This window comes from Gossypium arboreum, chromosome 5 (assembly GCF_025698485.1).
Source record: "Gossypium arboreum isolate Shixiya-1 chromosome 5, ASM2569848v2, whole genome shotgun sequence".
In the NCBI taxonomy this organism is placed as follows: Eukaryota; Viridiplantae; Streptophyta; class Magnoliopsida; order Malvales; family Malvaceae; genus Gossypium; species Gossypium arboreum.
In genome coordinates this window covers 15079020-15104415 of record NC_069074.1, presented here as the reverse complement: position 1 = coordinate 15104415, position 25396 = coordinate 15079020, and the positions used below count along the sequence as shown (strand labels likewise).

General features: G+C 33.9%; 4 protein-coding genes across 6 annotated transcripts; all 4 read left to right on the top strand.

Moving 5' to 3' along the window:
• The first annotated feature begins 1432 nt into the window (after nt 1–1432).
• On the top strand, nt 1433–4357 carry LOC108449977 (plant UBX domain-containing protein 4-like). The gene is made up of 4 exons (XM_017747381.2): nt 1433–1822; nt 2927–3209; nt 3504–3599; nt 3796–4357. The coding sequence occupies exons 1-4, from the start codon at nt 1674–1676 to the stop codon at nt 4177–4179; spliced, it is 912 nt and encodes a 303-aa protein (XP_017602870.1). The 5' UTR covers nt 1433–1673; the 3' UTR covers nt 4180–4357.
• A 6842-nt stretch (nt 4358–11199) lies between these two features.
• On the top strand, nt 11200–15508 carry LOC108452283 (homeobox protein SBH1-like). The gene is made up of 4 exons (XM_017750059.2): nt 11200–12228; nt 12590–12833; nt 14600–14847; nt 15147–15508. Exons 1-4 carry the CDS (start codon nt 11860–11862, stop codon nt 15348–15350), a joined length of 1065 nt encoding a protein of 354 aa, XP_017605548.1. The 5' UTR covers nt 11200–11859; the 3' UTR covers nt 15351–15508.
• A 1982-nt stretch (nt 15509–17490) lies between these two features.
• Nucleotides 17491–20955, top strand: LOC108450104 (uncharacterized). Of its 3 annotated transcripts, none has more exons than XM_017747570.2 (9): nt 17491–17733; nt 18052–18250; nt 18352–18413; nt 18811–18937; nt 19366–19514; nt 19685–19792; nt 19888–20007; nt 20168–20341; nt 20584–20955. In XM_017747570.2, exons 2-9 carry the CDS (start codon nt 18145–18147, stop codon nt 20683–20685), a joined length of 948 nt encoding a protein of 315 aa, XP_017603059.1. In that variant the 5' UTR covers nt 17491–17733; nt 18052–18144; the 3' UTR covers nt 20686–20955. The 3 variants fall into 3 exon arrangements, with proteins under 3 accessions (XP_017603059.1, XP_017603060.1, XP_017603058.1); XM_017747571.2 differs by having other exon boundaries at nt 17493–17710; nt 18052–18229; XM_017747569.2 differs by having other exon boundaries at nt 17493–17710.
• Nucleotides 20956–21450: 495 nt separating this feature from the next.
• On the top strand, nt 21451–24633 carry LOC108450112 (chromatin remodeling protein EBS-like). Its single transcript, XM_017747590.2, has 5 exons — nt 21451–21907; nt 22299–22641; nt 22744–22812; nt 22906–23041; nt 24370–24633. The coding sequence occupies exons 1-5, from the start codon at nt 21808–21810 to the stop codon at nt 24394–24396; spliced, it is 675 nt and encodes a 224-aa protein (XP_017603079.1). The 5' UTR covers nt 21451–21807; the 3' UTR covers nt 24397–24633.
• The last annotated feature ends 763 nt before the right edge of the window (nt 24634–25396 follow it).

Genomic DNA, 25396 nt, shown 5'->3' with positions numbered 1-25396 from the left:
AACATACGGCGCCCCAAGCAGCAGAATAAGCAGACCCAGTGACCGCGTACCCATCCACCGGCAATTCTAGTTGCAACTCTACGTCTTCCAAAGTGATAGTACACTCTCCGCATGGAAGATGGAAAGTGTGTGTCTCGGGTCTCCACCTCTCTATCAATGCACTGATTAGTTTCAAGTCCAACTTGCACCCCCGGCCTATCGTGGCCACGTGCCAAAAACCCACGTCCCGCAGGTAACCCTCTATCAACAGCGATGGAGGACCAGACATATTACGAATATAGCATTGGAACACCCGATCTACAGACTGTTATAAAAAATTATAAAATTAAAATTGCTTAAATGAAAAAAAATATTAAATTGTATTGAAAAATTAATTAAAATTGCATAAATTTTAAAAAAATATTAAATACTATTGAAATATTAAAATTATCACTTACCATTGTCATTTGATCGACGGAGATGTGTTTATTATCGAGACGAATTAATTCCCTTTCCATTACAAAAATTTAATTTAAAATACAACTAATTCAAAAAAAAAATTTAAATAGAGCTTTTTTACAAAAATTAAAGAGAGCTTTGAGAAAATTTGAGAGAATATGAGGGAATTTTTGGAAGAATTTGAGAGAATTTGGATAGGGGGACTTTTTTGTGTAAAAGATCAAGGGGAGGGGGGTTTTATAGTTTTTTTTTACCGTTGGGAGCCCAACGGTCAAATTTTTGACCGTTTGAAAAACACGGGCAAAGCGCGTATTTGAGGAAGCGCTTTGTCCACATCAACACAAATCGCGTCCTCAGGGAAGCGTTTTCTGCTGATGTGGACAAAGGGCTTCCTTAGGGACGCATTTTGCTAGCAAATACCCTGACTTCGCGCTGACGTGGATGTGATTTTCCTGTTTTCGGCCTGTTCCGGTAAATAATTAAGAAATCGGCCCATTTCTGTAAAAAAAGTTAAAAATGGGCCTTTATTGGTAAAATACCTTAAACACCTCTATATTTATAAATGATTAATCTAAATTTATTTTTAAATCAGTCCATGTTATTTTTAAATTTTCTTTAAAAATATGTTTATGTTTATTTAATTTTATATATTTTTATTTATTATAGTTTAACATTTATTCATCTTAATTTATTTTAATGTTTACATTATAATAATATTATATATTACTATAGATTTAATTTTTATATGTAATAAATTATATAATATATAAAAACAACTAATATAAAACATTAAAAACTTGAAAGATAAGTCTGATTAAATTTAGACTTTCAATGTTAAGCCTAAACTTAACCCATATTTTAATCAAATCTAATATTTTTTACATTTTTCAGCTCTAATAGTTTTAGTCAAAGATTTTTAAATTTCAGACCGGTAATGGATTGCCGGATCATTAACTTAGTTATGGTTCAAATGAGTTAGTTTTGGCTTTGGTTCAAGGGTAGAAAATAGAATCTAGCCGCCGACAAGCATATAATTTTCGGCTCAAGGAAAGCACATGAGAAGATCCGGTTTGAGCCGTAGGGAATCAAATTCCCAAGTGTGAATTCAAAGGTCAAGCCAAGCCAATCTTTAAGCCAAGCGAGCCATAGAAACATAATTTCCTCCTCTCTATTTTATCTGTCGTCTCTCTCGGAACTTGCTTCTCTATCAGATAAAGCGAAATCTGACAAAATCGATGGCCTCACGTGACAAGAAACCTGCGAAGCCGTCGAGCAGCCGCGCCGGTGGAATACGCACGCTCTCGGATCTGAACCGGCCCTCTGGACCCGATTCCGACAGCGATTCCGATGATCCCCAGGAGTACTACACTGGAGGCGAGAAAAGGTCATCTCTTTTCTCGTTTATTTTCTTTCCATTTTTCTTCAATTTATTTGTCGCCTTTTCTTGTTGTTATTATTAGCATGAATCATCCAATTGTTTGATTGATTGTTGAGTAAATTTAATGGTTGAAAGAAGAATTTGATTTATTCATGAGTTGTTAAAGTTTCAAGCTTGGTTGATTTCTATGGATTTTGAGAATGAATTTGGACGAGAACTTTAGAACTTACTTGGGGTTTATACTATCACCTGCTACTTTGGGAAATTTTTTTGGGGGACTTTATGATTTGAGTGGTGTTGGAGACTAGAGTTAGTACTTGCAAGGTATTAACACTGCTTTCACCTAAATTAAGTGCTTGAGAAGCCTATCTTGGTTTGATGATGTGATAAACTAAAACCCCAGTTTCTCACAATAGCAGATCATGTTCACGTCATTTGTTGAATACGAATTATGAGGGCAAGTCCAACGGATTTACATTACCTTTAGATTGGAGATATAATCGTCTAGAATTAGGGATCTTAGTAACTGGAAAAGATCCTCTCTCTTTTTCTTGATGATGCTAGTTTTGAGCTGATGTGCATGGAGGGCAAGTTGAATAAGTTGTCATCTTTATTTGGATTTTGAAATTTTGGCGTATTCAGTGTACTTCTTGTGTTGTTTGAATAAACACATGCTACCTAATTTGATGTATTAATAATAATTTGAATAAAATTTTAACCTCGTTGAGTACTTGTCTGCTTGATTGGAAAAAAAATAAAATTGATTCTTAGATGATACAAATAAGTCTTCCTTCAGAAGTTTATGTTGTTTGCTGCACATTAGGTGATGTGTAATTATTATTTGCATTTTATAGTATTGGAATGTTTATATGCAATAGTGCTGGATTTTAGATGTATCTCCTGTTTAAGTACCGAGTTTCTATGTTTTGACTTGCATATCTTATGTGAGGTCCTGGAACAAGTTATCAACACAATCATCATTCTTTTTATCATTGATGAAGCCATTCCTTTATTTATGTTAATTTTTTCAGATAGAATTCCCAACCTAGCTATTCAATATATTATGATGGCATGCTTAAGGATGATCAACTTTAACTCTGTTAATTGCAGTGGCATGCTTGTTCAAGATCCTTCAAAGAAAAATGATGTAGATGAAATTTTCAATCAAGCTAGGCAACTGGGAGCTGTAGAAGGTCCTCTCGAGCATCCTCGTCCATCAAGTTCAACAAGTTTTACTGGAACCGGTAGATTACTCTCAGGGGAAACTGTTCCTTCTGCACCTCAGCAGCCTGATTCCATTATTCACAACATAGTTTTCTGGACCAACGGTTTCACCGTGGATGATGGCCCTCTGAGGAGGTTGGATGATCCTGAAAATGCAGCATTTTTAGAGGTAATGAAAATTAGGATTCAATACCTCTTTTAAGAAATAGAATTATAGAAAATGAATAAAGTGACAGCTGTTATTGGATGTGGGCGATTTCTGTTCATCTTTTGGAGTGAATACTCAGTTGCATGACTACGGTTACTGAGTTCGGTCTTCTGCATTCTTGTCTTTTCCATTTTGTGTATTGTACAAAGAGGTGTCCCATTCTATATGTTTTCAATTCTTTTATGGGTGGATTAATTTTTATGTTTCAGAATGCCATTTCTTGTTTATTAACAACTTGGTTGAATCTCGAATCAGAGCATCAGAAAGTCTGAGTGTCCTAAAGAGCTTGAGCCTGCTGATAGAAGGTCTTCTGTCCATGTCAATCTGATAAAGAGGGACGAGAAATGCCCTGTGAGTCTCTCTCTCCTTGTTAGCATTATTTTTGCCTGGAAGGTTGAACTAGTCGAATTTAGAAAGTGATGCTGATTGAAAGGGCCTTATTCAAAAGTGCTTCTGTCTTCTTTTAACAAGCATAAAATTTCAACTTGGTTGATTCTTGATTTGAAGTCCTTTTCGAGATATAACTCCTATGTTTGTCTTCTTGCAGGAACCAGAGAAGAAACGCCAAGTAGCATTTCAAGGTGTAGGAAGAACTCTCGGTAGCAGCAGTACTTCGGCAGCTCCTGAACCAACTACCGGTTCCAGTCCTCTCAACACAGCTCCGAACCCTTCACCTGGCTTGGTTGTAAATGAAAGTTTACCATCGACCTCAGTTCAACTTAGGTTGGCTGATGGGACTCGCATGGTAACCCGCTTCAATCTCCACCACACGGTTGATGACATCCGTTCCTTCATCAATGCATCTAGACCTGGGGGTGCAACAAACTATCAGTTGCAGATAATGGGTTTCCCTCCTAAACTTCTTACTGATCCAACCCAAACCATAGAGCAGGCAGGCCTTGCCAATTCTGTGGTAATCCAGAAGTTCTAGGCCCTCGACTGTGTCGAAAGTGTCGTATCTGCTTATCTCTACAAGTGCTTATTGTACCAAGTGAAAAAGATTCCAAATACTTGAAACGATTATGAACCACTACTATATACTGGAAGCAGGTTTTTGATGGTTCTTTCTAGTTAAATGGTATGGAATTGTTTGAATTTTTTTTCTTGAACCAGATAATCATCGTAGAAGTGGTCAGTTTTTCTCCCTACAGAGGATTATTGGTATATCCGTACATATATTATATACACATGCCAAAATTGCTGCCGTAAGCGTTTCATTCTTAAGCTCACCATTTCCTTGCAAGTCTGGTGACAAAGGGAAGGGTTGGCCAGGGATGGAGACTTCCATCTCACCCTTTCACAAGTTATACAGTTCCTTTTTTATCTCCATCGATGGTGGTGTATAGATTGGACGGGAAAAAGCAATATGTCGGCCAGAAGCAAGGGAAAAAGCATTAAGGGATATAAATTAGGATCCCTTAATGCTTTGCGAATCTCTCCACCAAAAAATCTGATACATTTGATCATTAAGTTTTGGTGCCTTTATACCGTAATTGCAAGGTGAAATGATGAGTATAAATTAGGATATATGAGTCCGTCATGAAAACAGAATGAAGAACCACTAATGGAACGATGTGCTAGCCAGCCTAGGTGCTTATAGAAAACAAGCCGACGACATTTAGATTATAGACCTTATAATTTATTTTTGATCTAAATCAAGATGTTCATTACAGGTAGCAGTGACTAATTTTCTTGCTACTAAAAATTCTTTGAAGAGGTAAATGACTAGAAATGAAATGTGTTTGATTTTCATAGATAGAGATTTATGATACAAAAAAATGATGAAGTGAACAATTACCACACCTCATGGTTATAATTTTAGGTATTATTATATTTATATAATACAAAAACATAATATAAAACAAAGGATAGAAACATAATTAGATACAAAAGTAAGCAGATCCCCCAATGAATTTATGGGATGATTGCACAACCGTTGAACGGATAAGTAGTTTCCAGAAATGGGTATGGTCAAGGTCCTTAATCTAGATACACAAAATGACCCTACAACAATAATTTTAAATCATGATGATCATGTTTATGGCCATCAACCAACCGATTACACTTTTTGATAAAAAGCTTCTTTAATCCAGGATTCTTTTCTCTCCTCGTAACTGTATATATTACCTAATTATTTACGACATTTTATTTTTATCGTTCAATTTTAGGATGATTTATTTAAGATTTAAATTTTTATGGCAGTTAATTTTACATATTATATTATATTTTTACTTTCATTTTAATCATAATTTTTAGGTTTTTTTATTTTAGTTACCAAAAAATATTTTTATTAATTAGGGTAAAAGAAATTAAGGATTAAAGTGAACAATAAGTAAAAATCAAAATAATACATAAAAATTTTGTTAAATTATACTTATTTATCCCATTATCAAAAATTCTAAATTTAAGTTTTGAAATATATTTTTTAAATATTAAGATTCAAGTTATAGTAGTAAATCGATTGGCATTATTATTGAATAAAAAATTTCAACAATTTACTTTGATGTTTTGAAATAATTTTAAAAATCATCAATAAAAACTATTGTCTTTAATAGTTGTCCACAAAACCTAATTATTATTATATGATCTTAAATCTTTTATGCTAAGCTAAAATAAAGAAAAATCCTTGCAATGAATTAAATTAATTAAATTTATCTTCTGTTCTAAACAAAAATCACTTCTTTAACCAAAGAAGAACAAGCAATTAATTTAATTAATTGCAAATACTTTTTCCTTTTTCTTTTAGCTCTTAGCATGGAAGATTTGAGATTATATAATCAACAGAAATTTAAGTTTGGTGGACGATTATTAAATATAAATTATTTGAGTTGATTAGTTAAGGATGAGTTAGAAACATAAATTTTAAATTTTAAATTTTAGAAGGAGATTAAATCAATTAATTTTAATATTATTGTAACAAATTGATTAGCATTACCAATGGATAAATTTTTTAAACAATTTATTCAATTTATTTTGATGTTTTGAAATTTAAAATTTCAATATTAAAAAATTAGAATTTTGATAATGGATAAACAAGTAAAATTTGACAAATTTTGTATGTTATTTTAGTTTTTATTGCCTTTTCACTTTAATCCTCTATTTTTTACCCCAATTAATACTTTAAAAAATATTTTGTGAGCGACTAAAATGAAAGTGTAAACACAATGTGGCGTGTATAGTTAACTGCCGTTAAAAATTTAATGCTTGAGTAACTAAAATTAACCTAAAAGTTGAGTAACCAAAATGCAAATATTTCATTTTAAGTGGCTAAAATGAAAGTAACCTAAAAATTGGATGACCAACTAGATAATTTATCCTTAAATTTATAGATTATAAGTAACGTGGTAAAATCGTCAGTGAACTTATAAGTTTGTACTGCACTACTGGACTTTTGGTACTTGACATGTGACATGGTTGGATAATGTATAATTATATATTGATATAGGAAGATGATGATCGCCATTACAATCATACATCTATACAAAAATATGGAAAATAAAATTTAATAAATTAAATTATTATATTTTAACTTAATAAAATAATAAAATAGATAAAATTATCGATTACCATATTTAATATAATGAGTATATTAACGAAATTTAAAATTTATTACTTTTAATAAAAAAATGTGTTTCAGTAAATAAAAGAAATCGAGATTGGTATCAATCAAATAATGAGATAATGTTTGTACTTGAAACAAATTTGATATATTAATTATAATAGTTTTATATTGAAAGTAAGATTTAGTTTTTTTTTTTATATTAATATTGTATGATCCAAGAAGCATAAAAAAAATTATGCTACCTCCAACAATTCACAACAATTAAATTATAACTATACAATAAGAACCTATACAAAACAAAAAAGTACAACAGATTACAGCAACCAAAACTAGAAGCCTAACTTAAACATTTCTCAAACTCTATTTGCAAATATAATGGGTTATTGATAGGGTTTGAATTAGTGGGGCATCTACCACTAAGACGTAGATGCACAACATTTTTAACTTTCTTTAACAAAACTTCAATAGAATTAGAAGCATTCCTAAATAGCCTACTATTCCTTTCACACCAAATAAAGTACATAATTGCGTTTCATGCCTGCTTGAACAGGCAGACAATGAACGACTTGCTTTTCAAACAAGAAATTGTCTAATTAAATTCTTGAAGCCACGTATTAATAGACCTCCTGATGCCACAAACCTTGAAAATAAGTACACTAAAAGAAAATATGATTTCAAGACTCAAAAGTATAAAAAAAAAACAACAAATAACAATGATAAAAAATTATATCATGACAAAACAATTTGTCGCGAGTGGAAAATTTGTTTAAAATAATCATCCAAACAATTATAGAGTGTTTAGGTACAGAACAAAAAAACTTATATCAAGAGACCTTAACAGCTTTAACCCGAAAGACCTCCCAAAGCTTATGAATGGACACTGTTATCCCAATCGAAAAGCTCCTGAAAGAATTTATTGCAACACCCTTGAGCCTAAAAAATTTCCTCCAATTCTAACTACTTGCTGAGTTGGCAGCACCAGACCAATAGGGAGCACCTTTTAGTCCATAATTAATGATTTTAGTTAGGAGGAAATATTAATTGTCAATTACATGCATGATGTAGAAAAGAGGAAGCTCAATTCATGCAGAAATATAGTTAAAGAATAAGTGGAGCAATTATATATAGCTTTAATCACCCACAACTAAAAAGATAAACTAGCTATTAAGCTTTCACAACCATCAATCATGATTGAATAGTTGTTCTTCTTTTTGATGGTTTACAAGTGGATATTTGTAAAATATTGTTTTAAAGAAAAATTCTAAAAAATAATACGAATTCTTATCATACCAATAATATTTAAACCTAAAATTATCCAAATACATAATATAATATTCGAATTTAACCTTATTCATTTTTCATCCCTTCCTTTCATATCAAATTTTTTTTTCTTTTTACATCTCTCACCATCTTATCATGCAACTGTTGATGGAAATGACGTAAAGTTTTTTCAGAGGAAAAAGGAAAACAAAGCGTTTGCACCAGTAGTTCTCACTTGGCGTCTCTCAATCTTTTTTCTGTTGTGACGGATTCTTTTGGTGTACTCGCTCTTTTCGAGCCTTTATAGCTACCCCTGCCAAGGCTCTTTCCCCATTAACCCTAAACCTAGCTCCTGACTTCAAACTTTAAAGTTGCAATAAAAGGGGGAAACCATAAACATTACATTTCTCTTTTCATTTGTATTTATTGGCTTTTAAGCAAATATCAGTATATGCTTTTGTTCCCTTTGTCCTCATAAAAATATGTATGTTTCCGCTTCCTTCGAGTTGAATTAATTACTTAATTTTTTATTAAATTATAATGTTAAATTTTAAAAATTATAATTAAAATTTGATACATTTGTATTTTTATTTTTAAAATTTTTATTTTTCTATTTTTTCAAGGATATTATACTATATTTTGATGGGGGGTGTTGAGAAATTGATTCACGGATTGCTAGCCATAGATGTTTTTGTTGCAACTTATTGGCTCATGCGTGCATGGGAGATGGTTTTTTTCTCAGTAAATTAGCTTTCCCACATCCTCACCCACTATCATTAGCACGAGACTTAGGTTGTGCTCCGTATAAAAGATTTATTATTTTATTAATTAAATGGTTAAGATTTATAGACTCAATGGTACTGTTTGTTCTTTGTGCACTTCAACTTTACGCATCCATTTCAATGTACCTTAGCTTAGCATGGCATAAGATTCTTGAAGCGTAAAAGACAGATTGCAGAATCAGAACATATATGGGCTAAGCATATGTTGTGACATTTTGTCGACCAAGAAATATATTATACAATAAATGTAAAATATCGTCGAGTTGATAATAATGTTTACTGAGTTAATACATAAACATTCTAAACTGCCACACCTTTGTATATTATGAAACGAAAAGATATAGAGAAATTAGCAGCGGTGGATGGTAGTAGTAGCCATCGCAGAAGTTACGAAACCAGCGAAACAATTATGGCGTTAGAATAAGATAGGTTTAGCGTTATGAAAAACGAATCAGGGAGACAATTTGTTGAAGCCTGTATCGGTGCATTACAAGCACTCATAGACTCACAGCGGTGGAAGCTGTAGGAGAGGAGACCAAGAGTGAGAGGGACATAACTTTTAATATTTGTGTGTGGGAGAGAGGATGAGGTTGGGACTGTCCCACACTGGCTTTACCAGCCTGTTTCCGGTTCAATCCATCCTTTTTTTTTTTACCGTGCCAAATAATTGTGGATTAAGTGATAACTGAGACTGAGAAGACTCACAAGGATTTGAAGCAAATTTTAATATCTCTAGGTGTCTCTGTGTTCACCTTCACTCTGCTGCACCACAATTAGTAACAACTATTTACTTCTAACAGTTTATTTTCTGCATCCACCCCCCACCCCCCTTTTTTTCCTTTTACAGTTGCATCTTATCATTTAAATTAACTCTTTTAATATATCAATATTGGGTATATAAAATTCATATTATTTTTTAAAAGAAGAAATTAATTTAAATTTTAGAGCATCTTATTAAAATAAACAACCACAAACCTTAAAACAATTAATCTCTACCAACTATAAAATAAAAATGATATATATATATGTATGGTGAAAAACAAACAAAAGGATTACAACCGATTAAATTAAAACAAAAGGAATCTCTGAAAACAATTGCAATTTTTCCTCCCCGTCAAATGCCATTTTCGCTATTTGGTTGGCTTGTTTGTTTTTTTCTCTAGGGACATGTTTTAACATCCAATTCCCCACATTCTTTAGCAAATGATGTATTTAATTGATTAATGTTGAGTTTGAAGTTTTTGAAGTAGATTCCTAGATAGCCACAATAATCTCCATGTTATCCGTCTGCACTAGTACTCTATCGCAATGTCTGCCTTGCAATAGTGTCAAGTCATTTAGAATATCCCATAATTCAACATAAAAGACTAAACATTTCCTAAATGTCAGTTAAAATCAGGAATCCCCCCCCCCCATTTTAATCCATCAAAACTCTCTTTGCAGCAACATACCCTAAATCCACCTTAACAACACCATCAAATCTTATTTGTATCCAACTACTTGTACAAATGGGCTCCCCCCTCACAATTTGCCTCATGTTGGAGCTTACTTTGCAAATAGAAATGTACTACTTTATCTAATTATATGAATCTTTGATAATTTTTAAAAGTTAAATAAATTTATGTTAAAGTCGAAATAAGTGATGAAATCGATTTAATTCAATTAATTAATCGGTAACGAAATTAAATTGGTAGTAATATTAAAAAGTTTTTGAAAATTTAATTAATTAGTAATAAATTATATATGTTAAATTATGAGTATATCCCTAATACATTATAAATAAGTTTAATATATATTATATAAGCTTATTATAAAACTTTTATAAATATTCATATACAGGACTAAAAATAAATATTATGAAAGCTAAAATTAAGCTTGAAAAATTAACAAAAAGTAAAATAATGTAATAGAAAGAAATCCTAAACATTTCCTACTTTTGTTTCAAAGTCGGGCGGCGCTTTGAGTCTTGACATTTATCTCCTCCACTTCTTTCAAATATTTCCTTTTAACTTCATTTTTCCAAGTTCAACAGCTTTATTCTTTTCCCTTTTCATTTTGAAATATTATCAAAAATTCCTCATACCTTTCATTTTATTTCCATTAGCAACTCCACTGTCAAAAATCTTCTCTAATGTGAGAGAGAAGGAGAAGGAGAACAAAAATAAAGTTAATGTAGAGCGAAGGAAAAAGAAAAATATCGTTGACGAACACGTTTGGTTTTTTGTTACACTAATAATTATATTAAACGACTTGAATTATATATAATAAAATTTTAAACTATATACAAGTGATTAAATCTATCGTTGATCCAAGTTATTTAACATAAATGCTGGTTTCATTTCGTTTTTACTTCCTGGCCAGTAATGGCAGTGCAAGAAAAGAAGGGAGAGTTTTCATCGGGAAGGTAAAGCTTTGGCTGTCAAGCCAGTGGCCAATTGTCTTCTCGAACATATCACACCATTTGAAACGATTTCCCTGCTTTAACGGCCCTATTTACTTCCTCTGTATCCCCCCGCGTGCGCTTGCTCTCAAGTGCCAGTCCGACTCAAAACACTCCTGCCTTCTCTCTCTCTCTCTCTCTCTCTGCTCCTTTCTTCTGATGAAAGACCAAAGAGAACTCGAAAGAAGGAATTAATGCTGCTAGTCACTACAAAGATAAACACCCATTTTTTCTAATGGAAACCTGAGCAGGCTTTGCCAGACCCAACCCACATTTCTTAACGGACTGCCTGGTGCTGCAGCTCCTACTACTACTCTCATTTCTATCACTGTCTAGGATTTCCTGTAAAAAGCCTGGTTCTTGTAGCATAAATCTCGCGGGAGAGTCCTTGAGATACAACCTTTAGGGCGAAAAAGAAGATTGCGTATGAGAGAGAAACCGGGAAAGCAAGAAAAAAAAGGGAAAATAAGAGTGAGAGAATGTTTATGTTGTTATATACCAAAGCTTCCTAGTGAACAACAGCTAGCCAAAAAGAAAGAGAAAAAAAAGATAAGACAGTGAGAGATAATGGAAGGCGTTTCCAATAGCACTTCTTGCATGATGGCTTTTGGACACAACAGCAATGGACTATGCCCTATGACGGTGATGCCTCTCACTGCTTTTCATCCTCATGATCAACATCAATATCATCATCATCATAATTCGGACTTCAACTCCTTATTTCTTCCTTTAGCCCCAACCAACAATCAAGACCAGAACCACAATAGCAGCAGCGGCTCCTCTATGATTATTGACGATCAAAGCAACACCACCAACAACAATACCGGATGTTATTTCATGGAGAGCAACGATGGCAGCTCTTCTTCTGTCAAGGCCAAGATCATGGCTCATCCTCACTACCACCGTCTCGTAGCCGCCTATGTCAATTGCCAAAAGGTAAAAAACTAAGCCAAACAGGTTTGACTTATGAATCTGCTACCCGGTTGGCCACAAGCTTTCCCCTTCTCTCTCCTTTGGCCAGTTTTTGGGATATGAACCTTATACTAAGTTCTTAGAAGTTGTGGGGACCTGGGTATTGAACGCTTGTGTCATTTCATTTGAGCAGTTTTTAGCGGAGACGGAAGATTTTTATACCTTTGTCATTTCTCATCTCTTTTGCCTTCCTTAAAGATAATTTTTTCCTGTCCGATAGAGACATGAGTCTTCAGTTTTGTTTATTTTAAATTTTTTTCCTAGTAGTGAAGGTACCGTTTTTTTTTTTTTCTAACGAAAGCGATCTTAAAAAAAAACCAAGCAGGTAGGAGCACCACCTGAAGTGGTTGCGAGATTAGAACAAGTATGTGCATCTGCGGCCACTATGGGTCCCAGTACCACCGGCTGCATAGGTGAAGATCCAGCACTTGACCAGTTCATGGAAGCTTATTCTGAGATGCTCGCTAAATACGAGCAGGAGCTATCTAAAACATTTAAGGACGCCATGCTTTTCCTCCAAAGTGTCGAGTACCAGTTTAAAGCCCTCACTGTTTCCCCTTCAAATTCCGGTGATAGTACTTTTTCTCTCTCGCAACCTTCAAGGATTATTGCTAATATTAAATATGGAACAATCTCCCATGCACGTCTATATTTCTGGAGACATGTAGCTCTAATAATTAATCAACAAATCTTAACGAAATAATGTATGGTTTATTGGTGCTTGTTCTAAGTTGAGTGTCGCCTTCCTCTTTTGGCACCATTTTCTCTTTTGTTTTCTTCTTCTTTGATGCTTCTTTAAAATTGTGCTACTCCTTTTCACAATGGGTATATGGAACTGTTTTACCAACTAGGGTGTCCACAATAACCAAATAGTAGATATTCCCTGCTGCTTTGATTCTCTTCGTTTGCATCTTGGGTTTCTTGTGAAGTCATCTGGTATGTTAGAAATGGACCCGTTTTTCTTCTACTTTTCGGAGTTCCACCATTGAAGGGAATGACATTTCAATGTTTTGCTAGCTTTTATATGGAAGATTTCTTGTTTTTGCCCTTCAACTATTCTGGAAAATAACGACTATGCTAGTTATGAGGTTTTCAAGGTCACGGTTGAGGAAGGATGTTTCTGCTGTAGCTAAATAGCGACCGGCTAGTTCAGTTGCAAAGGCTTCCGGAAATGACACTTGTAACTATATACATCAAAGATGATTGCAGACCTGTAAGATTGATCAAAATTTGTAAGAATTTTAGGTTTTGAACAAACTAGGGTTCCTTTACAAAGTTTTGAGTACGGGGAGTTATGAATCACAGCCCTAATTTTGACGCCTTGTATTTGTAGAGGGTAATGCACAGTGTTAAAGATTTATAAACATGTAAGGGTGGGTAATTCAACTCATGTAGTGGTTTTTAGCTATTTATGCATGAGGTTGACCGTTTTAGAATTCTTTATATGTGCTTCCTTTTTTGTGGTGCTTCTTAAAGCATTTGATCACCAAATACTTGTTTACTTGCCTTCAGCTGTGGAACTGACGACTGAAAGTCAAAAGGTTATATATTTGAATGTCAAAGCTCTTTGATGCTTTCGACGTATTATAGATGCTGTACTTAGGTAGTCTTCAATTTTTCATTTGTGGATTTCAGTAGGGTTTAATCTAGAATTGCTTGCTAATAAAATACTGATACTACTTTGTTTTATGACAATCCTTTTTATATTTCAGTTTTCTATTTTTATGAGATTGATTTACACTAGGAATAAATATACGAAGCTAGAATACTTTGGAATTACAAAGTTTTATTAATTCTGTATCATTAAAGGGTTGCCTTCTTTTACTCAATGCTAGATATCTTGGCATTGAAATCATCACAATCCTTTTTACTTTAAGTTGGGGAAAATGTGCGTACAAAAATGTTTGAACCCTTGTGTTGATCTATGGAAGTGATCTTGTGTATGTGTAATTTGCCTTAACCGACTGCGTCACAGGTTTTATAATAATAGTTTTGATTATTGGATTCTTGTAATGGTTTGTTTGTAGACAGAAGAAATGAATTTTATGGTGAACATGGTAGTTGATTCGGTTTGAAATCATCACAATCCTTTTTACTTTAAGTTGGGGAAAATGTGCGTACAAAAATGTTTGAACCCTTGTATTGATCTATGGAAGTGATCTTGTGTATGTGTAATTTGCCTTAACCGACTGCGTCACAGGTTTTATAATAATAGTTTTGATTATTGGATTCTTGTAATGGTTTGTTTGTAGACAGAAGAAATGAATTTTATGGTGAACATGGTAGTTGATTCGGTTTGAGAATTAGGAGATTGACTGGTTCATTCTGTGTTCAGCTTGTGGAGATGCTGTTAACTTGAATGGATCATCTGAGGAAGAGGCTGATATGAACAACCACCATTTCATCGATCCCCTTGCGGAAGACCGAGAGCTTAAAGGCCAGCTGTTGCGTAAATACAGCGGATATTTAGGCAGCCTGAAGCAAGAGTTTATGAAGAAGAGGAAGAGAGGGAAGCTTCCTAAGGAAGCCAGACAGAAGTTGCTGGATTGGTGGGCTAAACATTACAAATGGCCGTACCCATCGGTATGTACACAATTTGCCTAAGTTATTTGGATTCAGGGTTCTAAGTGTCGGATGGGTATATATTAGACACCGCTATGATCAATTTTTTTTTTAGTTAGTTTTTCCATTTATTTAAAAGATCATATCTCCGCACTTATGTTTGAACATGCCCCAAACATGGTTGGTTTTAGGGAAATATGGCTCAGTTTTAATTTGCTTAATTTGTGTTTATAAATGGCAAGCTGTGCAGCCTTCAAGGGTTTCATTTTTTTGTCCACTGTATTAACATTGTCCGGTCCATCAACTGAATGTTGCAATAGGAATCGCAGAAGCTAGCGTTGGCAGAGTCAACAGGTCTGGACCAGAAGCAAATTAACAACTGGTTCATTAATCAAAGGAAAAGGCATTGGAAGCCATCTGAGGATATGCAGTTTGTGGTAATGGAGGCTACCTATCCACACTATTTCATGGACAATATTTTGGGGAATCCCTTCCCTATGGATCTCTCCCACGCACTTCTTTAAAGACAATGAGTATGGATGCATCGCTGCTGCCAAGCTTGAAGGCAACTGCTTTTATATGCAACCTGTTATAGTTAATTGTGGAGTATATAATTATGATTACCTACGGATATTATTTATTTAATATATCAAAGATTAACTCCTGTTACAAGTATCCAAAATAGATACTTACTTATCCATATCAATCTGTTACTTCTTTTTATTTGTTTATCAATGTTTTTTTAAATCTAATATTTAAATATATCAAATGATGTAGATTAAATATTTATTAAATATTTTAAATATAAAAGTATTAATTGATTGTAAAAATTTCATCATTTAACAAATCTTAAGTAAACCTTAAATTCTAAACTATTTAATATATATAAAGTTTATCTATTATCTCTTAAATAATTTAAACTATAATCATAATTTTAATATATCAAAATTAATATTATCTTTCTTACAATTATATAATAAATTATTTAATATATAAATTAAAAACACTAATTAATCTAAACCCTAAATCCTTAACTCCTAAACCTTAAACAATAAAACATAAACCCTTAACACTTAACCATTAACCCACAAACCTTAAACCCCAACCCCCTAAAACTTAAACCCTAACCATTAACCCATAAACCATAAACCATAATCCATAAACCTTAAAATAGTAACTCATAAACATTAAACCCTTAATCATATACCATAAACCCTAAACCCTAAACTATAATGATAATTAATTTAATATTTTAAAATTAATACTATCTCTTTTACAATTATATAAGAAAATATTTAACATATAAATTAAAAACAATTAGTCATATAACAAAAATCTTTAAAATTATTTTAAATAATAGTATTTCATTTTTTCATTTTTTGTGGCGTTTTTTAAAAAAACGCCGCTAAAAACCTGTTTTGCTATATAGTTGTGTCACTAAAGCTGCTTGAATTTTGTGGAGAAATTAAAACTTCCCTAAGCTTTATAGTAAATACCTATATTGATTGATTTGTAGTTTTGTAGGGCTCAACCCTTCTCCTTTTGCCTACCAAAAAGGAAAACTTGCCTAAACTTGATGGTAGAAAACTAATATTGGCACCTTAAAATTGAAATGACAAGGATTGAAAAATAAATCAATGTAAAAAGTACGAATGTTAAATGAGATAACGAAGTATAGCGTTAAGGATTTGGATAATGGAGGGTTTGTTCTATAGTTCCAAATTTCATTTTTAAGATCATTTTTAATTATATTTTGGGTTTTGTTGAGTGTTAATTTCTCTCTCTCTCTCATGGAGGATCCTCCTTGTATTTACAAGGCATGCGGCATACTAAGGGTAACTAGGTGCCATGCATGGTGACACTTGACTCCCCTTAGAGGTGACATGCATCCTTTGGTGCTCTCAAGAAAATGTTGGCGAGCAGGACATTGGTTATCAAGACTATACGTTGTAGACTAAGATGGATGGTGGTGAGGACGCGTGTCTTAAATAGCGAACGAACGAGCGAGCTGGACGATGGTGAGAGGTTGGATCTCAGGTCAAACATTCGATCGGGTTAAAGTGTGTCCAAGGTATGGCGTGCTCTATATTTTATACATAACATGTTTAATTTTTCTTGTTTAAATTTTATATGAAAATATGAAAAGCCTTTTATTTATTTATTTATTAATGTTGGTTCATTTTGAAAATAATTTACTATTATTTAAGTCCCTGTTTGAATTGGTATCAGAGTCAAGTGAGCATATGGTAGGATTTGAACTCGCACTAATTATATTGATAAAATCTTAAATTTACAGCTCAACCGAACTCTCCCTAGCCCGACCCATGGTCAAATCTAGTAAAGAAATAAGAAAATAAGAGATCAAAAATATTTTATTAATGAATATGGATGATTTTCAATTATTTTTAAAATCTATATTTATAAACATATAATATAAAACTAATTTATTTTAATTTATATTTAATTATAAAATATTTATAACATGAAATTATTAGTGAATACTATTATCTCAAAAAACCCAGTAATTCTAGAATTGATAATGTAATAAAGATCAAGCTAAGAAAAAGAAACAGAGAGTAATAGATTATTTAATTGGCCCATTCTCTGTATTGTGTTTGTCAAAATAAAAGCCCAGAAATTGGGGCTAAGTTCAAATATGATGCCAAGATCACGTCGTTTGAGCAACCAACTGAAGCCCTAAGCTGAAATTCTTTTGGCCCAAACAGTAAAAATATACTGGGAATCGAGCAAGACGAGGTTTTTCGTTTTCAATACGACCAAACTAAACCCACACTCACCACACATTGCCTCCATTCTCTAAAACCGACGCCCTCAACCGCGGCCATACGCCGTCAACGTTCTCCGGTCTCATTTCAGCTTCCAGGTTCCCGCCACGTTCATCTTTTGGTTTCTTCTTGTTCCTGATCTCATTTGCTTTTTTCGTTCTTGTATATTAATTTAAGAATAGATTATTTGTTAATCGTGAATCAGAAATGATTTGATTAGCAACTATGTCGACTTGCACGCCATGCAGGTTCTATTTTAGCTTAATACGATTTCAGGGTAACTATTTTTTGGGGGCCATTCTTTTTTCGTATTCTGAGTTTCTTGTATGTGGAATTTTATCAAATACCTTGCGCTCACAATGTTAGATGCAAACGTTTGATTTGAACGGGTTTATAAATTTGTATGATTCTTCGCTAAAGCTGTGGACTTTAATCTTAGGTAAACTTCACAAACCAGATGAAGTTTGGGCTGTAGATGAGCAAGTGACTTTGTCTTGATGCTATTGAACTAGTTATTCTTGGTTATTGGATAATGGCTTTGTCGATCTCTAGAAGGGTTGTACGTTCTTTTGGTTCACTGTCTGCCTTGGGCTTCCGCGAATATCCAACTGTCGCAGGTCGATCATTTCAAGCTTCTGGTCAGAACAATATACTAAGTTACTAATATTTCAACATTGTTTGTTTGCTGCTTATATGTGATTGGTATACTTGACCTGGTAACTTCTTTTTTTCTAATTAGATTTGAGTGGTCGAATTGCTGGGGATAACTTGCTTCATGCAGAATGTTTTAGCTTTTCCAAGGTATGCTCTCATTTTGTTTTCTGTCTAAATATCCTTTTTGTAGAATCTATCCAACAGGATGGGTGAATCAATCCAAGGAAAGGGGATTTGGGGGTGGGGGATCTAGTTTACTAGTTAATGGATTTGCTATTATTGTTATCCTTAATTTTTAGTTTAGAAGGTTCTAACAAGAATACTTATAACAGGCTTTTTGTTTCTGCATCTAGTGGAGGTGCCCTTACTACAATACCAATTATAGAATTCTGTATTATTTGTTTCTATCTTTATAACCCCTTCTAACCCCTTGGTGTTTTTGTTCTAGTTATTTTGCATGTTTATGCACCTAGCCTCTTGTTATCTTCTCTATCTTGGCGTCTCTTTGTATTTTATCTACCTATACTACATTTAATTGATGTAGGGTGGTCCATCTTTCCTTGGTTTTCGGAGGTTTTCAACCACAATTTTGACTCCTGATTCAAATGGAGGTGCTTTTCCATCGGATTTACTGTCTTCAAAGACTGTGCTAACACCAGAGCGTACTATAGGTATGGAAACATTAAACCACATTCCTCACGTAGCTACTTGCCTTTAAAAATTTTAATAGTCATAAGATGGAAGCATATTAATGTTTGAATTTTGAAGGCAATATGCATTTGTAGGAATCTCTGGGATGTTCTTTGGCTTTCTAAAAGATATAAAGTTAACAAAGGTGGAGGCCTATTACTGTTACCAAGCCACTTTATTAGTTGTTTCTGTGCTAAAACTTGCCTCCAGAAGTCACCTTGACATATGCCAACTTGTTAACCTAAATCTCCACTTTGGGTTTTGTATTGCCTTCCATTTGGCATCTTGTTTTCGTTAAATTGAATTCAGCTTGTAAGCCTTTAAATAATTGTTGGAATAGGCCAATGTTGTTTTTTTGTTTAAATGAGGAGCAGTGTTCTATTGAATTAAATGTATTATTATGGTGCAGGACTTTATGAAGACCTGGTAGTTCCTGTGACAAATTTTCATAATGAAGACCATGGCTTGATGGTTTTGGCTGGTGATGTTTTTGATGTACCTATTAGAAAGGATATTATCCACCGTGTTGTACGATGGCAGCTTGCAAAACGACAACAGGTGCCATTTCATCCTTCTTTATGGATGCTTGAGGCTCGCTTTTAGGATTATCTTGGTGTTAATCAAATTCTTCAGACCATACCATATTCTGCACATCATTTTGCATTAAAAAGATTTTCTGAATTGTGCCAACAATCTGCTAAGATTAGTGATAATTGAATGGTCAACAGGGAACACATTCAACAAAAACTATTAGTGAGGTTAGTGGGACTGGTAGGAAGCCCTGGCAACAGAAGGGTCTTGGTCGAGCTAGGCATGGATCACTGCGTGGTCCCCAGGTGACCCCTTTGCTGTTCTTTGATTTTTAAGAAGTTTTGGATCTATGGTCCTATTTTACTATGGCCTTTTAATTGATTTTATGGATTGATAACAGTTTCGAGGTGGTGCTACTATGCATGGCCCCAAACCAAGAAGTCATGCTTTTAAATTGAATAAGAAGGTTAGGCGTCTTGGACTGAAGATTGCACTGTCTGCTTGTGCTGCTGAAGGAAAGGTAAGTTAATAGTATTTGGCATATGCATGTTATGTGTAGTTTGTTCACACTATTTTGCATTTTGTAATGTGGTTTTACAGATCACCTTAATAAATGTAGAACAAAAGTTTTCAGTGCTAAGTTTTGAATCCTAATTGATTAGTATTACCTGACTGAACAGCTTCTTGTCTTTGAGGATTTGGAGGTCCCTACACATAAAACAAAAAATATAGTGAACTATGTAAATCAAATGGAGAATACCAAGAAACTTCTGCTGGTGGATGGTGGCCCCATAAATGAAAAGTTGAAGCTAGCTACACAAAATTTACATTATGTCAACGTGCTGCCATCAATTGTAAGTTGTGTCAACTGTAATTATCTCAATGTGGTTGCCTTTGTAATTAATTACATGGTAACTGATTAACTTTGTATTGTCACTGTCTACCATATGATAGATTTGGTTTAGAACTATTTGAATGCTATCGGTATTCACTTATAGGGATTGCATCATGTTATTGATTGCTTTAACCAACTATTCTCGAATTGGTTTGTATGTTATTTTTCTTAATGCTGAGACTGTTGTGTATGTTTTTGCAGGGCTTGAATGTCTATAGCATCTTGCAGCATGACACATTAGTGATGTCCCGTGATGCTGTTAACAGGATTGTCGAACGAATGCACACTCCAATCAGCCGTTGAACTAGAACTGCGTCTATTGGTCACTTAGTTTTCTATTGGAATAGAAGCCTATAATTTTGCTGAAAGCAGCTGAGAGAGAGAAAAGAGAACCCCAAACGATCTGTGTGTTATCTATGATGGCATTTTCAAATGCATGGCTGGGTGTATAATTTCATTTGTATCAACATATTCAGCTTTGATTTTTGTAGTAAAAATTTGGTGAGACAGAAAACAAGAGATTGTTACTTTCTCCACCTATTCCTGTTTGGTAACAATAAATTTTCTTGACCATTTTCTTTTGTAGTAGTTCTGGGCATTAATGAATATTTCCATTTGAGAAAAAAAAAATGTCAGTCAAATAATTTCTGCTTCTTCTTCTTCTTCTTCTTTTTATTTTTATTTTTATTTTTTTTTAAATGTAGGAGTTGTCAAAAAATATAACTTAAAATATGCATTAACTGAATGGAACATAGGAACACTTTATTTGTAGTTCAATGGACAGAATATTTTAGTTTTAAGATAAAGACATTATGATTTCTTTTCTTCAACCGAATTGCTGACAATGAAAGAAGTGTGGGTGTTAAGAAAATTGGAGCCCCGGCCAGATAAGCCCATAAAATAGAAAATAGGTCAAAAAGTGGAGATTGTAACTCTTCTTTGCGACGTAAAAACAAGATTGCAATTAAATTACTGTACTGTTATCCCATCTTAGTAAAATATTTGTAATTCGAGATTAAAAATCTTATATTTATCCTTTTATGATGTTGAAAAAAAAGTTCTTACGTTGGGTTGTTGTGTCCAATCCTAACGGTGAAAAATTAGAGAACTACATTGAAAATCATTTCACACTATTATTTTTCTTACCAGAATGAATTAAAATTTTTTTAAAAAAAATATATAAATGACTGTAATTCCAGCACTTGACTGTATTGTCTCCACTCACTCCATCAACGTACTTTCTTCTTGTATGAGTTGTCTCCTCTCTTCATCTCCCATGAGGGGAACTTAGGGTTTTGTCTATCTTCCTTCTTTCCTCCCCTTATTTCTTCAAAGCTTTCTGTTTCCATTTTTTTGAATAAAAAAAAAATTAAAACTTCCCCCCTAAATCCCTGAGCTTGACCGTAGCTCAAAACCCTAGCTTCCATGGCAAAAACAAGACCAGGAATTTCTGGCACCAAGCCCAAACAAGGGAAGAAGGACCTCGACTCTTACACCATCAGAGGCACCAACAAAGTTGTCAGAGGTATTGTGATTCTCATGTACATATATACGCCTACGAATACGTATACGCCGTAAAAAATTGTCGCTTTGGTAATGTCGAAAATTTTTCATGGGAACCTTTTGGATCTTGGCATTTCGTGTTTAGCAATTTTAAAATTTCAAATCTGTCATGTAGCATTAGTGTCGATGATTAAGAAGTGAATGTTTGGTTGTCGGGTTTTACTTTTTTGCTGGTTTTAATGGATGCATATACATTCACGTTGAAAGATGTCTGTTTGCAGAAGGGATTGTTGGTGCATCTTTCATATCAACGTCAATGTATATGCATATGGGTGTGTTTTACGGGCGTATATAGATGTTACGAGATTGTAGTTTGCGATGGCTTAGAGTGAAAGTCTGATTTCCTTTTGCAGTTGGGGATTGTGTTCTGATGCGTCCTTCCGACACTGGTAAGCCCCCGTATGTGGCACGAGTTGAGAAAATTGAAGCAGATAGCAGGAATAATGTGAAGGTTCGAGTACGGTGGTATTATCGTCCCGAGGAGTCACTTGGAGGAAGGAGGCAGTTCCATGGAGCAAAGGAGCTGTTTTTGTCTGACCACTATGATGTGCAGAGTGCTCACACCATTGAAGGGAAGTGCATCGTTCATTCTTTCAAGAACTACACTAAGCTTGAGGATGTTGGGGCTGAGGATTACTATTGTAGGTTCGAGTATAAAGCTGCTACCGGTGCCTTTACTCCTGACCGAGTTGCTGTGTGAGTATGATGATGCATTGGTTGGTGAAATATGGCTTTTAGCTCACTTGTTAGCAATGTGGTATTGATTATTTGGTGCCCCTGGATTTGTCTGTTTTGAAGGTATTGCAAATGTGAGATGCCTTACAACCCTGATGATCTCATGGTGCAATGTGAGGGCTGCAAGGACTGGTATGGTGTTCTATGTATTTTTGAGTTCCTGGTGCCAATGGGAGGCCCGATAATTTTTAATATATCTATAGGTTCTTATTGCTGTTCCTATAGGTATCATCCTGCTTGTGTGGACATGACAATTGAGGAAGCGAAAATGTTGGATCACTTTGTTTGTTCTGAATGTTCTGAGGATGATCTGAAAAGATCACAGAATGGGTTTCATCCATCACCAGTATCTGATGTAAAGGTAAGACCCTTTTTCTGAACAAATTCTCATGATGCTTGGCCAGTTGTTTTTCTGTTTCTTCTTTGAGCAATTTAGTATTTACTAATCCTCTGATATGCAATTTACTTGATCCGTTTATGGTGTCCTCCAAGGAGGTTTGTTAATGAATTTAAGGGCAATTAAGAGGAATTCTCATCCTCTACAAATAAAAATAATGGTATGTATAGCATATATGGTCTTAAATCACTGGGAAGTGGGAACCCTCTAGTTAATGTTGTTTGTGTGTGTTACTATTGACTATAAATGGATAGAAAGTTAATGTTAGTTAGGAAACATGCTTTACTCTTAGATGCAAGTCCTTCTATTCGTTAAGTGCCTTGAGGTTGTATCTGCCTGGTTTTTCTATTTCCAGTAGTTGATTTGGATCAGGTTTGAGTGGCTACCATATCTCATGACATATTATTGAATCATATTTATCTATAAATAATATATATAAAAGCACGAGTTTGGAAAATTTTTGAATAGATGAGAATACCCTTTGTTTTCAATTATATTACTATAATATTTAATTTAGAATTATTATTAGTAAAAGAGTTGAAATAAAATAGAAGTTGTGATAATTTAAATTACAATTACTCATAAAAATTATGACATAAAAAAAAGTTGTGCTAAATTTAAAATAGAGTTATTATAGAGCTCTAAGTATAAACTATAGGTAAAATTGTGATAATTATAATTATAACTTTGGATTATATTTGAACAACAATGGCATCGGATAGAAATGAAAGATCATTTTAATTTTTAATGAGGTAATCTAATGAAAAATTGTTTTTTTTTTATACGCTATTTTTTTATTGCATGTAAAAACCTTTGGTGAGTTTGTATTTAAATAAAGTCAAATTTCAAAATTATTAAATCGATCAACATGCAACGCATGTAACATTAGAAACTAGTACCTCTATATATCTGATCGTTGACTGGGTTTATCTCTTTATCCTGCAGTCTGCATACTTATTTCCATTTCACCACATCTTTAAGATTAGCATTGACTTTAGCTGATCAAGGCCAGATCGTCGTTAGTTGTTACTAGCAAGTGGCCAAACATTTTACTTAATAAATTAACAGGTGCTTTTTTTATTTTTGATAATTGGGATTGTGGAACATTTGGAACATCATAGAGAGCTATAGGCAATCATCTTGTTCTAGACATGAAGTTTAGAGTGAGTGTTTAAATATAAAAATGTCTGCTTTCAGTGAAAAGTCCATTTATCTGAAACTTTTGCCTACAATGTATTTATATTGTGTTTTAAGGTCCTGCCTCAACTTCTCATTTTTGCGGTATTTCCCAGGTGGATGCCAAACGACGAAAGAGGTAAGTAAGCCATGGGGAAATTTTGTTGCATGAGGGGAGAGACTCCTTATGCAGATTTGGCTTGTTGTCTGTCTGAGATGTATAGTGCTGAAGTTGTGTTTTGTCCGAACTGGTGGCTGTTAGTAACTTATGTGTTGGAGTGGAGACATCTGTGTCTGTGTGTTAGGTCAAGGAGATTAAATCTGTGCAGGAGGATTTATCTGTAGTTCTCTGATGTTGAACCGATATTTGCGGTACAAAATCTTTCCAATCTTGCCTTTCTTTCCATCACACATGTATGCATTGCCATCTCCCACCATAAGCTCACCCCACTCAAATTCATTTTCTGCAATAGTAATGTTGAATGACCCAAGGTTGCGTTGAATTTAGGCTGTGCAGAAACTACATTTGTTTCAATAAATATAGCCAGCCTTCTGAAGAGTTGTGCCCTTTTCTACTGAGCACGACAAACCCCAAAAATTTACCTTTTGTTGTAAAACATGGCAAATGGGATTGACATATCGGCGGCATGGAGAGAGAGCAATATATTTACTCTTACCATGCTAACAAGGAGGAAGATTTTACCTCAAGAGGTTATAAATGCACTTGGCTCTTTACGGATTCTACCATGAAGCAGAGTTTGAAGATTACTATCACAGCACGTTCGGTTGGCATGAATAGCCAAGTGGTTCCTGCCTTACTCGAAGTGCTACACTGATTCATCTATTTGGTTCATGTAATTGCTATTCTTTGGAGTAGTCTATTACTGACAGCAAAGAAAATGGCCAGGATAGCTCTTCAATGCTTCCCCCTCAAAATTGGCTATTCAATACAAGGAATAGCCACTCGAAGCAAATTTCCAAACTACCCATTAAACAAACAGCCATCAAACTCTTCATAAAAAAAATAGCCATTCAAATCTTCATAAATAAAGTCACCAAACTCAACCATGGCAGTGCACCAACCAAAAAGGTCAAAAGTCATAAAATTTAAAAACATCAAAAGAAATGGTATTGTATACCAAG